The sequence below is a fragment of the Eurytemora carolleeae genome, unplaced genomic scaffold, assembly GCF_000591075.1.
Source record: "Eurytemora carolleeae unplaced genomic scaffold, Eaff_2.0 scaffold1261, whole genome shotgun sequence".
Lineage (NCBI taxonomy): Eukaryota > Metazoa > Arthropoda > Copepoda > Calanoida > Temoridae > Eurytemora > Eurytemora carolleeae.
In genome coordinates, this window is record NW_019397269.1 from 85,719 (window position 1) to 100,018 (window position 14,300).

The 14,300-nt window shown below is 31.1% G+C and overlaps 2 protein-coding genes across 4 annotated transcripts; one reads left to right on the top strand and one right to left on the bottom strand.

Annotated features, from left to right (window-relative positions):
* Nucleotides 1–288: 288 nt before the first annotated feature.
* On the top strand, nucleotides 289–6,474 carry LOC111713168 (uncharacterized). Of its 2 annotated transcripts, none has more exons than XM_023487986.1 (7): nucleotides 289–466; nucleotides 1,742–2,239; nucleotides 2,481–2,521; nucleotides 2,936–2,979; nucleotides 4,429–4,536; nucleotides 5,128–5,223; nucleotides 6,353–6,474. In XM_023487986.1, exons 2-7 carry the CDS (start codon nucleotides 1,768–1,770, stop codon nucleotides 6,387–6,389), a joined length of 798 nt encoding a protein of 265 aa, XP_023343754.1. In that variant the 5' UTR covers nucleotides 289–466; nucleotides 1,742–1,767; the 3' UTR covers nucleotides 6,390–6,474. The 2 variants fall into 2 exon arrangements, with proteins under 2 accessions (XP_023343754.1, XP_023343753.1); XM_023487985.1 differs by lacking the exon at nucleotides 6,353–6,474 and adding an exon at nucleotides 5,889–6,180 and having other exon boundaries at nucleotides 292–466.
* Nucleotides 6,475–6,484: 10 nt separating this feature from the next.
* On the bottom strand, nucleotides 6,485–14,005 carry LOC111713166 (uncharacterized; the record flags this gene model as incomplete). Of its 2 annotated transcripts, none has more annotated exon segments than XM_023487984.1 (18): nucleotides 6,485–6,635; nucleotides 6,995–7,050; nucleotides 7,123–7,575; nucleotides 7,885–7,973; nucleotides 8,346–8,386; nucleotides 8,632–8,707; nucleotides 9,668–9,727; nucleotides 9,883–9,934; nucleotides 10,339–10,392; nucleotides 10,525–10,713; nucleotides 11,089–11,158; nucleotides 11,215–11,252; nucleotides 11,353–11,408; nucleotides 12,011–12,046; nucleotides 12,474–12,524; nucleotides 12,609–12,654; nucleotides 13,652–13,734; nucleotides 13,931–14,005. In XM_023487984.1, coding segments are annotated over 18 exon segments (1,570 nt in total), but the record flags the coding sequence as incomplete, so codon positions are not given.
* Nucleotides 14,006–14,300: the final 295 nt, after the last annotated feature.

The following is a 14,300-nucleotide window of genomic DNA, read 5'->3' on the forward strand; positions in this document are numbered from 1 at the left end:
CCCCCCCTCCCATTAAAAGTCTTGTTTTTTCTGTGTGCCCTTGCATAAATATGTTACGTAAAACTAAAGTACAGGATATTTTACTTTTAACATGATTTCAAACACTCTTTTTTTTGAAGAGCTATTGATATAAAAAGTCCATATAAATCCGTGAGCAATTATGTTATCCCCAGTTTTCCACTTTTAGTGTAAAAGTGTCGCAATATTTTCTATAATCTCACTCATTTCCTATTCATTATGCAGTACTTTGTGATCAGATGAACAGACTTTTTAGATCCAGACAAAATCGGATAAATGTCCCTTTTGCTATGAATTGATGACGTTATGTCGTATTTTCGGGAAAATGTCCTGACAGGTGCAAAAATGCAAAGTTGATTTTCTTAAGGACATATTGTGAGTTATCTATGGTTGCTAGCTTGCGTTTACTGGTGGGATGAAATACCTCCAAAATATTTAATACTTTCAGGTAGATACTTATCAAGGTAAATACTTTTCAGGTAATTACTTTTCAGGTAAATAATTTTCCAGGTAATACTTTCTTAGGTAATTGCTTTTCAGGTAGATACTTTCTCAGGTAGATACTTTTCCAGGTAATACTTTCTTAGGTAATTGCTTTTCAGGTAGATACTTTTTCAGGTAGATACTTTCTCAGGTAGATACTTTTCAGGTAGATACTTTTTTAAATATATACTTTTCATGTAGGTACTTTTTAGGTAGATACTTTTCAGGTAGATACTTTTTAGGTAGATACTTTTCAGGTAGATACTTTTCAGGTAGATACTTTGTAGGTAGTTACCACTTTTTCAGGAAGATATTTTTTAGGTAGATACTTTTCAGGTAGATACTTTCAGGTAGATACTTTTTAGGTAGATACCACTTTTAGTGGAAGGAAATAAAAGAATTAGAGGGAAATGGAAAAAATTGTCACTTTCCGGACTATCTATATAATTATGCTCTTCGCTCATGTGTATGTTTGCTATAGCAAGCCCAGTACGCCTGAACCAAATTGGCTGAATATTTGGTTTATGGAATCCATGAGTACCATAGAGGTGACAGACTAAAATAATTGAATTATTAAAAATTCCACGGGCAACCATGGGCACTGCGAAAATCATGATTTAAGACCAAGTGCGGGTAAACGGCGGGAGTAACTATGAGCAACCTGGACAACACTGGTCAATTTAGCTAGAAATCCTTAAAATCACAATAGCCAAAGTTAGAAAATAGAACAAAAAAGACCAGATGGATATCAATAAAAAGACCAGATGGATATCAATAAAAAGACCAGATGGATATCAATAAAAAGATCAGATGGATATCAATAAAAAGACCGATGGATATCAATAAAAAGATGGAATGAGGTCTACTACTTTTAATTGTACAGAGCTTAAAACTTTAGAATGGTGGATATCGAGATTAATGCTTGATCCTCTCTTTTTCTTAATATCGAGACTAACCTAATCATGTACTTGTATCCTGAAAAGTGTATAAAATTCTACCAATCAGAGTCTCGTATATGAAGCCGATAAATTTGAAAGGGAGGGACACTCTCATTTTTAAAAACCGGTTTTTGATTTTTCTCAACTATATCCAAGAAAAAACAGTTTAAGAAGAAAATCAAAAGTGTGTTCATTGGATATTCAGATTAAGTAATCGGGATTAAGGATATCTCATTCTAAAGTTTTCAGCTCCGGCTGCATTAAGATGCGGAATATTTTTTTTATTATATTAAATATTTGAGGTGTATCTGGTTGGACAGGAGGGTATATGTGTATGAATATAGGACTCTACTCCTACATATCCGATACAAGTTCTATCCAGAACCGTACTTCAAGACTTTCAATCCTAACCGGAGTTTTCGGCCTGGGCAACATGATCGGAGTTCAGATTGGCGGCCATGTTTCAAACGACTTTGTAATATTTGTTGCGGCAACGCTCCTGGGTGTTTTAGGGATATTTTACACTGCGTTTATCATCGAGGAAAGTCTGGATAAAAGTAAGCAACTGCATGGGAAACAATCAGCAGTCAACCAGGTGCTGGGTTGCTTGAAAACTACAGTAAAGAAGAGACCAGGCCGGGATAGGATGATGGTGTTTATCTCCTTGTTCCAGTTCATGTGCTTCATGCTGTGCATCAACACGGTGGAGTTTGATTACTTGATGACCAGGCTGAAGTTTTCCTGGACCAGAAAGGATTATGGAAACTTTCTTACAGCTAAAGGCTGCAGTCGGATAGTAGGTACATAACACATTATCAAACTTTTTGAAGAAAAAACATTAAAGGAATATTTTCATCCTTATATCTTTGCAACCCAACGTCGAGAGGACCTTTTACATTTAAACTATGAATTTTTCTAGCTCACTTGGTGACAAAGTTTGAAATATCGAAGGTCTACACCATCAGTTTGCAAAGATTTAGGATTCAAAAAATTAAAAAATTCTTGAAATAGGAATAAATTATTAAAAAACTAATGTTTAAGGTTTGTGGATTCTCCTTCCCTTGGTCTCAAAATATTTCAAGGTTTTATTTAATATTATTAGAAAATATTTCAAGGTTTTATTTACTATTGTTAGAAAATATTTCAAGGTTTTATTTACTATTATTAGAAAATATTTCAAGGTTTTATTTGCTATTAGTAGAAAATATTTCAAGGTTTTATTTACTATTATTAGAAAATATTTTAAGGTTTTATTTACTATTATTAGAAAATATTTCAAGGTTTTATTTACTATTAATAGAAAATATTTCAAGGTTTTATTTACTATTATTAGAAAATATTTCAAGGTTTTATTTACTATTACTAGAAAATATTTCAAGGTTTTATTTACTATTACTAGAAAATATTTCAAGGTTTTATTTACTATTAGTAGAAAATATTTTAGAAAAGGTTTAAATCGTGTTTAAGAATAATTTTTTATTTTTGTTTTAATTTAGATTCGTGACAGTGTAGTGATCAGTTTTAGCTGTTTAATCACTAGGAAACCAGACTATTCATATTAGAATTTAGAAAATATTAAAATCTAAATAATTCGAAATAAATTTTTGCCGCAGCCCCCAATACAGTTTGAGTCTAGTTCTAACGTAATAAGAATTAAAAACAAACAAAAGGAATTATTGTTAAATGAAGCTGACGCATGTACAATTATATTTATATAAATATTAAGATTATAAAAATTAATTAAAAGTGCAAGCTATCAAAAAAAATTGGATAAAACTGTTAATCAAGGCTGATTACAAGTATAGGGTGTTCAAATGGAAAAATTATTGCATATTTTACGCGCAATTTCTGCTTTCTTGCATCACCTACATTGCTCATGAACATTTTTGCACAAATTCCGCTTTTTGTGTGAATTTGCTTATCGGCGGACCCAATATCTGCTTCACTTATGTTTCTGCGTGTGCGTGTATATTTGGAAAGTAATAACGACATTAAACTGCAAAACATGTAATTGTTAGGAAATATGTTTCTATGAAAAAGTAAAATAAAAATATTATGGAAACAGTACTATTCCGTATCCGGTTAACAGTAATTGTATACTAAAGACAACGTCCTGCGTACAGGGTGGACATTTAAAAAAGACATTTATTTGAAATTGCAGGCTCAAAGTTTTGTAATTTGATACATATAGATATAATATATAAGATATCTATTTAAACGAACCCTTAACATTTTAAGAGATATATCAATTATAAAAATTAAAATTTCTTAAACTGTACTGTGTATTGTATTTACTTTAATGTTTATATTCAAAAAAACATGTTTTTAGAGAAAGATAGATAATTTGTAATAATGACAATTCTAAATGATTTGAATTCAATTGTTTAAACTAAGAATTCCTAAATCAATTCTTTTCATGGCTGCTCCGAATATCTATACTAGGTACAGGGTGTCCCAGAAAACATGGGAATTCAGTGACGAATTGGATATCGTCTTTGTTATGAATTGGAACTGTAATACATAATTTCAAAAGCCATAATAGTATTATGTCTGCTAGGATTTATTTTATGAAAAGGGTAAAAGACTGTAAAGATGTGTCTGTAATGTCTCCGCAAGATGAACAGTGAAGACGGACAAGTTTACTCTGTTTGTATACTGCAATTTTCTTGTTTTATTAAGTACAACCGTATGCAGTCAAAACATAAACAAACAAAATGTGAACATAGCAGACGAAATTCTTACAGATTACAGCTTTCTCAGTAGGTATCACTATACTAAATCAAAGAATTATTTAAAAAGACGATATCGAATTCGTCACTGAATTCCCATGTTTATTGCGACACCCTGTATCTCCAATGTATTGTGTGTACTAAAGTATGTACATTTCTGCCATACAAACTGTATTCATAAACTTTCTGGACAAACGTTCCGATTAAATAGTCAACAGACATATGATATAACCCAACTAATTGTCCTGGTTCCCCTATAGTGCTAGCTATCTCCTTCAAGTTGTTGGATCACCTTCCTGGGGCGGGGATTGGCCTCTCTTCCTAGCCGTAGCGCTACAACTTAACTTTGTTGGAAGTGTGGGTATAAGGTAATCTACTATGTAGTACTTCCTACCCGCAGTGCTATTATTTACTTTGTTTTAATTCCTAGCCGCAGTGCTACAATCTATTAGTTATTACTTCCTAGCCGCAGTGCTACAATCTATTATTTACTACTTCCAAGCCGCAGTGCTACTATCTATTAGTTATTACTTCCTAGCCGCAGTGCTAATATGCATTAAGTACTATATACTTCCTAGCCGCTGTACTACAATCTAGTATGTACTACTTCCTAGCCGCAGTGCTACAATCTAGTATGTACTACTTCTTAACCGCAGTGCTACTAGGTATTAAGTACTACTTCCTAGCCACAGTCCTACAATCTATTATTTACTACTTCCTAGCCGCAGTGCTACAATATAGTATTCACCACTTCCTAGCCGCAGTGTTACTGCCTATGTTTTAGGAAGTGTTTCTAGCGCTGCAGAAAAATTTTATTGTAAGACATGTGACGTTACTCGTTGGACTCAAATCATAAAATATAAATATTCTGCAAAAAAGAAATTTAATTATGAATTTTCTTTAAAAAAATGTTGACCTAAATTCATGAAAAACATCTAAAATAGATTTAATGATTTAAGATCTCGACTGAGTAAGATAGTTGGAAACCTAGAGGTTGGGCAAATTTTTGCTATTATTGGTATTGGACAAGCTATTGTTGCTCTCATATCACACAGGTAATAGAACCAGGAACTCTCCCAGAGGAACCGAGCTTTTGCCACAAACTCAAATTTTCTAATCCCTATATCTCAGCAATCTGAAGGTGTAAACTTTTGATGTTTTAAACTTAGAGTATTTGATCTACCAGAATTTATAGTTCCATTGTTTACAAATAAAGTGTACTGCAGTTTCCTGGAGGTATGTGAACAGACTGATCTTTGTTTATATTCCCAGAAACAGCACTGCAGTACACATTATTTGAAAACAAAAAGCTATGAATATTCCTTATTGGTTTTTACTTCTACTTGAAAGATTATTTCAATTTAACAGTAAGAGTTACAATGGCACGCTACATCAAGTTAATATTTTTAAAAATTAAATAAAAAAGTTAATATTGTGCTTTGAAATATCCTCCAGCATAAAATGAACTTCTACTGTTATTTTCTTCTAAAAATAAATCTTTAATTAATAAAGTTTTAGCTTTTCTAGTCCAGATATAGAAATCAGTTTTTGCCACAATCTCAAATCTTTACAACCTGATGGTGTAAACCTATGATATTTTAAAGTTAGATTATTTAATAGAACTCATTAAAAGTTGGTTTATTACATCGGGTTAAGAATATATAAAAATAAGAAAATCCGACCAAAAACTCAGCCGCTTTGTTTAATTTAATTTTTTTAGTTTCTTTGGCGTTATTTACAACAAGACTTTGAGTGTCTACCCAACCAGTTACCTCATACCTATAGTTGGTCTTCTTTTCATCAGTTTTCTACTCACTTTCCTAGATCATAATCTTTACTCAGGGAATAGGAACTCAGTGGCTCCGAGTCCTAACGTACCTTTGGAAACCAATAATATAGACTTGAAACCTGTTACCAACTTGTAGTTCTTACTCAAAACTATATATTACAATGCAATATAAAATTTATTTGTTAACTAAATGTAAAAGAATTCCAATAAACATAGGATTCAGTTGCGACATTTTAAATTTTTTATCTTCAAAAATAAATGCGGTGAAAGTAAATTTTTTAAATATAAGCATTTGTAGATGGTGTAGTATTGTTTATACAGATGTTTATCTTCATCTTCATCTTTATCGTAAATTATGATTTTAAAAAAGGATACTGTTAAAAATTTATTTTCAGGATTCAGAGAAATGGTTGGATATTTATGTTGGGATAAAAACATTAATTTATGCACTTAATTCCTGTACATTTGGATTCGTTCGAAATAAATGGTATAATTTCAAAGAATTAAATATTTTTTTTTGTTTAGTTGAAAAAAAAATGTTTTATAGCAAATAATTGTTGTTATTAAAGATAAGTGTTTATTCAGTAAAATAAAAGTATGAATCAAATATTTATTTATAAATAAAAATTTGCTTTATTCGAGAATGAATGCATCGTTTATGTAACCATCCAGATCTTCCTATAATTAAAATGTGATTACATTTTTTTCATGATTTTGATTTAAAAACTATAATTACATAAATATAATAACATTGTTATTTTAAATCTATTTAAATCTATTGTATTTAGTGCAGTGTGGTCTGCATAATCTAATCTTGTATTTGGTGCAGTGTGGTCTGCAATCTAATCTTGTATTTGGTGCAGTGGGGTCTGCAAAATCTAATCTTGTATTTAGTGCAGAGTCCATGAAAATATAATTTGATTGAGCTGGGATAGTAAAATCGTTGCAACGCAAAAAATATTTCTCATTTAGAAATGTTTAAAAGAGAAAAAAACATCTCTAATCTAATCTTTTGAATAAAATGTCACACATTTTTCCTTGAATATTAGAGACAACTTTTCATCAGAAATTACCTCCTCTTTTTTAGCTTCACCTAAAAGAAATAGATTAATATGCTTCAAAAGGTCATCATTAGTTTTCAAAATACATTGCTGGTCAGTCTCACCCTGTATAAAGTGTATATCTTCTATTTTATCTGTAGGATTTAAGGTATCTTGTATCTCAGCTTTCTCAACTCCTGATGCTTCTTTAGCTCTTTCACCTCCTTCAACTTCATCTGCTCTTTCAACTCCTGCTGCTCCATTTACTCTATTCGCAACTGCTTCTTCATCTGTTCTTTCAACTCCTGCTGCTCCATCTACTCTACCAGCAACTGCTTCTTCATCTGCTCTTTCAACTCCTGGTGCTCCATCTGCTCTTTCAACTCCTGGTGCTCCATCTGCTCTTTCAGCAACTGCTACTTCATCTGGGGTTTGAGAATTCTCAGCTGCTTTATTTTCACTAACTCCAGGAACTGTTGAATCATCATCATTGCTGAAAGGCCTGTCAGCTTTTTTGCAATCAGCAATTTCTTTTCCTGTTGCATCAGCTTTAAATGCTGGATCATCTTCTTCTTCATCTGGATAAAATAAAACTAAATAATTAATCGAATTATACTTTTACAGCATTGACAATGTTGTAATGAGTTAACTGAAGATATTAATAACATTGTAAAATGTAAAATACATGAGGTGTACACAATACATGTATACATATTTGGTAAAATGTATGAACAGGAACAAAATTTTTCGATATATTTTTGGGAATGAATACAAATCGTCAAAACCACAGTGATTAACAAAAAGATGAATAATGAAAATCGACATTTTGTTTTTTGTCTTATTTCGGTTTTGTTTATTAAGATTTTTCATCTTTTCTGCCTAGCTACCTTGTTTGGTGTGAATTGTATCCTGGAAAATTGGTGAGAAAATATCATCAATTATTCCCGTGTAGTTTTCAACTGGACAATCTGGTGAACTGAAACAAACAGAAAGTACAAACCTAAAGTTTGGAAAATTCAAGATACGTCTAGCATTAGTATATTGTAATACAGTACAGTGGTAGGCGATTATATCAATACAATAAAGACTACTTTCAATTTTGATATTGATTTATAGCAAGCTGTTAAACAGAATGGAAACACTTAAACATACAAGTCAAGTGAGTTTGTGAATTAATTACTTGTAAACTTGTAATACGAAAAAAGCTTTTTTACAATCAAAAACTTAAATAAAAAGTCGTCTTCATTGTATTGATATAATTGCCAACAACACTACACTGCTGACAGATCTAAAGGAAAAATGGTGTTTTTAACAATATTCTGTTTGTATACTAGTGTACTAATCTAACCTTTTCGGAAAAGAAAGTGAGCCTGTTCTCTCCACAATGTACTGTATACAAAGAAACATACATACAAACCTAATTTAAAGTTTTGCATAATTTTTCTTCGTAAATTCAGGGATATGAAATCATTTTCGATGCTATAGGAAAAATAAAAAGGGAATTAAAAAGGCAAGTTTTTTTTAACCCTATTTGATACTTTTGCACAATAATGTCATCAAATGTTTCGCTCAAAAAATATTTTCCTCTTTTTCCGACCCATTATATAGAATATTAACAAATATGTTTTTTTTTCCTTGTTTTGTCTTTGAACATAAATTTCAGATATTTCCAAACTTGACTCCTCGTCAATTACAGGAATCTTTTTCACCCTAAACATTTTTTATTTAATATTTGAATAAGTATTTCCTGAGCTTCTTGAAAACTTGAATCTTAAACATTAATTGTAAACTACTCTTTCCTTGTACATTAAAACTTAACACTCTGGATAGGTTGACTGGAAATTAAACCTTTATTCTCTCTTTAAAATGAAAATTTTTTATTTTTTACCCACAGGGTACGAAACATGACAGTTGATAAATAGTTTTAAATGTCGTCTTCCATACACTGTATTGGATATTAAAGGCTGTTTACAGTTTTATTCGTTTAAAAAATCTTTTGCTCAAATATATTTTACTTCGAAGTTAATTTTACTATAATATGACTCCTATAATTTTTATTATATTTTTATATATAATATTTTTATTATGGTCTTTGGTATTAAACAACTTGACAAATCATGGAAGAAGACATTTTAAACTATTTACCATCTGTCATGTTTCGTGGGACACCCTGTATGTATCTTTAAATCTTGGACCTTAAACCCTAGATTTTAAACTAGGACCGAATTGAAATACTTTGAGCTACGTCGCTGAACTACATACTTTCGGTTCAAGTTTGAACAACCGATTCAAAGTTAAAGATTAAAGATTGAATCTGTGAACAGTTCAAATTCAGTAAACTCGGTTCCAAGTATCTTAAACCTAGAATCGCAATTGAGCTCTAAACTCTAAACCTTAAGCTTAGAGCCACAAACTTTTAAATAGGATCTTGAAACTTGTGTCCTAAGCCTTGAACTTAAAACTGAAACTTTTACATTGAACCTTATTCTTTTCAATTTATAATTTTCCATAAAGGACACGACATCAGCGACAACTTTACGAAAGTTATTTAGTATTTTTTCTAAATTAATGGCTCCCCGAAGCCGCACACTTGTACATATAAAGAGTTTCAGGTCGTTGTAAAATCTCATTCTTTATGTATATTGTATAATCCCATGTATAAGTCCCTGCCTGAAATCTGCCCTGTTTTCTGTGAAGTTCTCAGATTCATCTCCAGATTCGGCTAGATTACTGAAATATAGATTTTTTTTTGTCTTTTAAACAATGATTTTCGATTTTTCGAATATGTCGTGATCTTTCAATGTTTGGAAGTTTTAGGTTTAAAAAGATAATTTTATGTTTATTTCTTAAAATTGTTCATTTATATCATTTACAATAAAACTTACTTGAAAAATGCTTTCATGCAATGTTGGTAACCATCTGATAAATTTGAATGTTCTGAGACATAGACTTTTAAATTAACTTAATTTTATGCTTCAATTCCATACGAGAACTGAAACTGTTTAACTTATCTATCTAATTTGTATTTTTACCAAAAAAATATTGTTTCTTTTTTGCTTTGATGCAATAAAATTTAATTAAATCGAAATCTAATACGAGAGAAGAGATTTTGGTAATTTTGATTGGTTTGAATGAACTATTTAAATTTTTCAAATTATATTTTCTTTTTACTCAAAAGTTTTAAGCTCTGGTCAGAATCTTTTAAAATAGAAGAAATTGGCAGTATTTTATTACTTTACTTTGGCCATGCAGTTCAAGTTTGATGTTTATTTATTTTTTATTTATTTATTTATTTATTTATTTAATTATTTATATTATTTCTAGAAAATAAAAGAATATTCCTGATTGTTTAGTTTGAAGATTATCCACTGCCAACAAAACTTCTGCGTTGGGTTCTAGACATTCATAACTTTCATTATTTAGTTGTAAAAGTAAAAATATAATTTTCTTATAATCCAAAACTTAAATAGTTGAAATTTTTGTTTTATCTTCGACACTTTCTTAATGTTTCTGAACGAAAAGTATGCCTGATGTGTTTCCAGTATTGTCTTGATTTTGATCTTGAGTTTGAGATATATCCTGAGATTGAGCGAGATCTTGAGTTTGAGAGATATCCTGAGATTGAGCGAGATCTTGATCTTGGTCTTTATTTTGAAATGGAGCCAATTGTTCATCATTGCCAGACTCAGAACTGCTACTGGAGCTCGGATCAAACTCTGCTGAAATTGCAGTTATCATGAAGAACGTGAAACTAAAGTAAAATGCACGTAATATATGTTTTTCATCTATAAATCCACTTTTTGAAGAGATATTGAGAAGAACAAAAATATTTTAAAATTCATAAAATATAACCGAATAAATTTGGTATTCCATAATTGTGCCTCAATTCAGAACTTGAGGAGAAACGAGGTCACAAATTCGTAAGAATAATATCAATTGAGTTTGACCTTCTCCTCCTGGTTATGGAAATGTCAAAAGTTTTTTCCCCGTAATCTTCACAACTTTTGTAGTGGGAAACATATTTCAAGGTTTGTTTATATCCTCATCAAACCATTAGAATTTTATTTGCTTGTTTTTTTATTAAATTTTACCATTTTCTCCCTGAGTTTTATTATTGTCTTCATCATCAGGGATAATATCTGGTTTACTAGAATCCAGTTTCTAAACAATTAATAATTTATTTTTATTAAAATCTGTTTAAAAATTTATTCCCATACCTGTAGAGCCTTATTTAAGTCAGTTTTCTCATCCCTCTCTAAGTTAAAAATCGAATTTTACAATGGTTTTTAAAAATTAAATTTATTTACTAAAAAATATGGGACTTGAAAACTTTTTTTTGTTTATTTTCATTGCACCTGTTGGACCCAGAACAGTGTTAGCCGTACTGTACATAGCGGGGGGTGTGGGGGCTCTAAATACGAAAATATTTGTTATTAAGGAAAAGTAAAACAAAGTGGCATCAATGGAAAATTGCAGATCTTTAAGATAATAAAAACTACGAATTTTTGCTGGTTTCATATCTGGGTTAATTGCTTTTGTTCTATAGTAATTAACTATTTATGTAAAAAGTAAGCTCATTTAATCATTAATCAAAAATTAGGAATAAATGAAAACTAGGAGACTATAAAAACTGTAGCAAATTCAATCGGTTTCAAATAAAGGAACGGAGTCATTGCCACAAACTCAAATTTTCTAATTCCTTTCAATTTCTTTCTTCTGTTTCAGACAAAGGAATTGAGATTTTGTCACAAATTCTAATTTTCATATTCATATATTTGAGCATTTCAATGTCGTAAACCTTAGATACTTCAAACTATGAATTATTTTAGATCAAATAATGAAAGTTTGAAATATCAAAGGTTTTCGCCATAAGGTTGAAAAGATTTTGGGGATTTTAAAATCAAAGTTTGTAGCAAAGACTCAATTTCTTTGTTTTGTGTCAAACAAATTTGGTCTGGTTTTAAAACAGACATTTGATGGAAAGTATTTTTTTGGTAAAAATATTTCTGATGCCTTGAATATGCTGATCCCATACTGTACTCTTCACAACTAAATAAATAATTATATATTATGCATGTGCACAGGCACAATACGACACAAGGGGAACCCATGGGTACCCTTGGGGGTAACATAGGAACAAATTAAATTTTTCAAATTCGATTTTTTTTTTCAAAATTCGTATCTTTTTCATTTCACGGGCAACGCCGGGCACTTAAGCTAGTGTTTGATAATAAAGTGTGATTGGCACGGATCGTTTCAAACTTAATAAAAGAACGGAGTTCTCATAATAAGATATTTCACTTGCGACTTTGCAACATTATAACAATAAAATTTGATTTTAGGATTTGTTTTTGCCAATTCAAAGTTTATTTTAAAAAACATATTATTTTGGTAGACAATTTTAAATGTTATCTAGGTTAAGGAATCAAACAATTTTAATTTAGGATATTTTAAATAAAAAAGTAAGTTTCATTACCTGTTATCATGGGGTGATTCCTCAGCTGACCCTTCTCTGTTCTGACTATTTCTTAAAATAAATCAAAATTTAAAGAATCCATCAAAACGATATTTATTTTTTTCCAATTTTGAATTAATAATAATTCATACTAACTTTATGTTGAAATAAATGATGAAAGATCCAAGGGAAATCAGGAAAACTAAAAATTAGGAACATTTCTTATTTGTGTCACAGTGAATAATAACATCATAGTAATTCTTTACTTCGAACCCATGTTAAAATAAGATAATGACATTTTGCTTTTATTTGTTGCGTGTACTGGGCTACATGTTTTAATTTGTAAAGTTGACATAGGATTTATTGTACTTTTTAAGATTTATTTAGAACTAGCTGAAGGGCCCGTGGAAAAAAGGTTGACACTTTTTTTTGAATATTCAAAAAAATCTTATAGCCCATGACACCCCCTGGCCAACCATAAGGGTCCATAAAAAATTTCAGCCCATTCGGTCCAGCCGTTTGGTCGGCTAGATGTATGAATGTTTTGTTTTATTATATAGATGACAAGTCAAAACAGAAAACATTATTACAATTCAATTCGGATATACTTTGCTCAAGTTAATTTAGCGTGTTGTAACAAAAGGTTATCTATATCATGGTTGGGTCAGTCCTAGTGAACGATTTTTGGGCCCCCCCCCCCCTCCTATCAATTTTGTACATGACCAAATTAGTATTTATTTAGTATTATTTAGGGTTAGGTTAGGTTTAGACACTTTCTGGGCCAAACGCTGCGGCTAGGATGGGCTAGGGGGCCGAGCGCTGCGGCCACGGGTTAGGTTAGTTAAGACACTTTCTGGGCCGAGCTGCGGCTAGGACAGGCTAGGGGGCGGAGCGCTGCGGCCACATTTCTTACTTTTAAGATTCATGTCATTTAAGATCCATTTACAAAATTGATAAGAGGGGGGAGGCTCGGGGGGGGGGGGTCCAAAAATCGTTCTCTAGGAATATACCTCATGGTTGTTGTACCAAAAATAAGTAAAGTTGTGAAGGTTGGCAAGAACTGTGAAATAAAAGCAAGGACAATTTTGTAACCCACCCACCCCCTCTTTGGTGCGCTTTGTGTAAAAAGCAAGAGTTTGTCCAATTGTTCTATTTAAACTAAAAGTGCAATAAGAGGGAGAAAAGAAGAAAAATCCTACCTAAAGAAAATCCGACTGGGCCAAGGAATATATCGACGGTTCGGGAGAAATAAGATGCAGACCCAGATCTAGACCTGTTAGACCTTCAGAGTGGAAGTTTTTTTTAAATATTAAATTCATAGTTTTGAATTAATTTTATCTAAGTCAGATTTTAAATATTTTTTAAAAACAAGATAACAGTCAAAATTGTTGTTTACTCTATTGTATCTAAATTCAGACATCTACATTTTCTATGGCTCTTGCGAAAAATTAATACAACTTTATATTTTCCGTTTTTACCTCCTGATTTGGTCCTCTTTTTTAATTTTGGTGCACTGTGTATCTTTTTCATTGAATTCATAATCCTCCTCGCATCTATGTACATTGTTTATTATTATAGTTCACCTTGCAAGCTTTTCTAGCAACTTCTTTTGATTTTATATTGATTTTATAGCCGATATTTTCTTCGTAATTGTTAAAATAAAATTAAGTTTAAACAGTAGTTAAAAATCGAAATTTATCAATTTCAACCCTTCCCTTTCCGTCCCTTATTTTCCCTTCCTTTTCCTTCCTTTCCCTTCCTTTCCCTTACTTTCCCTTACTTTCCCTTACTTTCCCTTACTTTCCCTTATTTTCCCTTACTTTTCCTTCCTTTCCCTTCCTTTCCTTT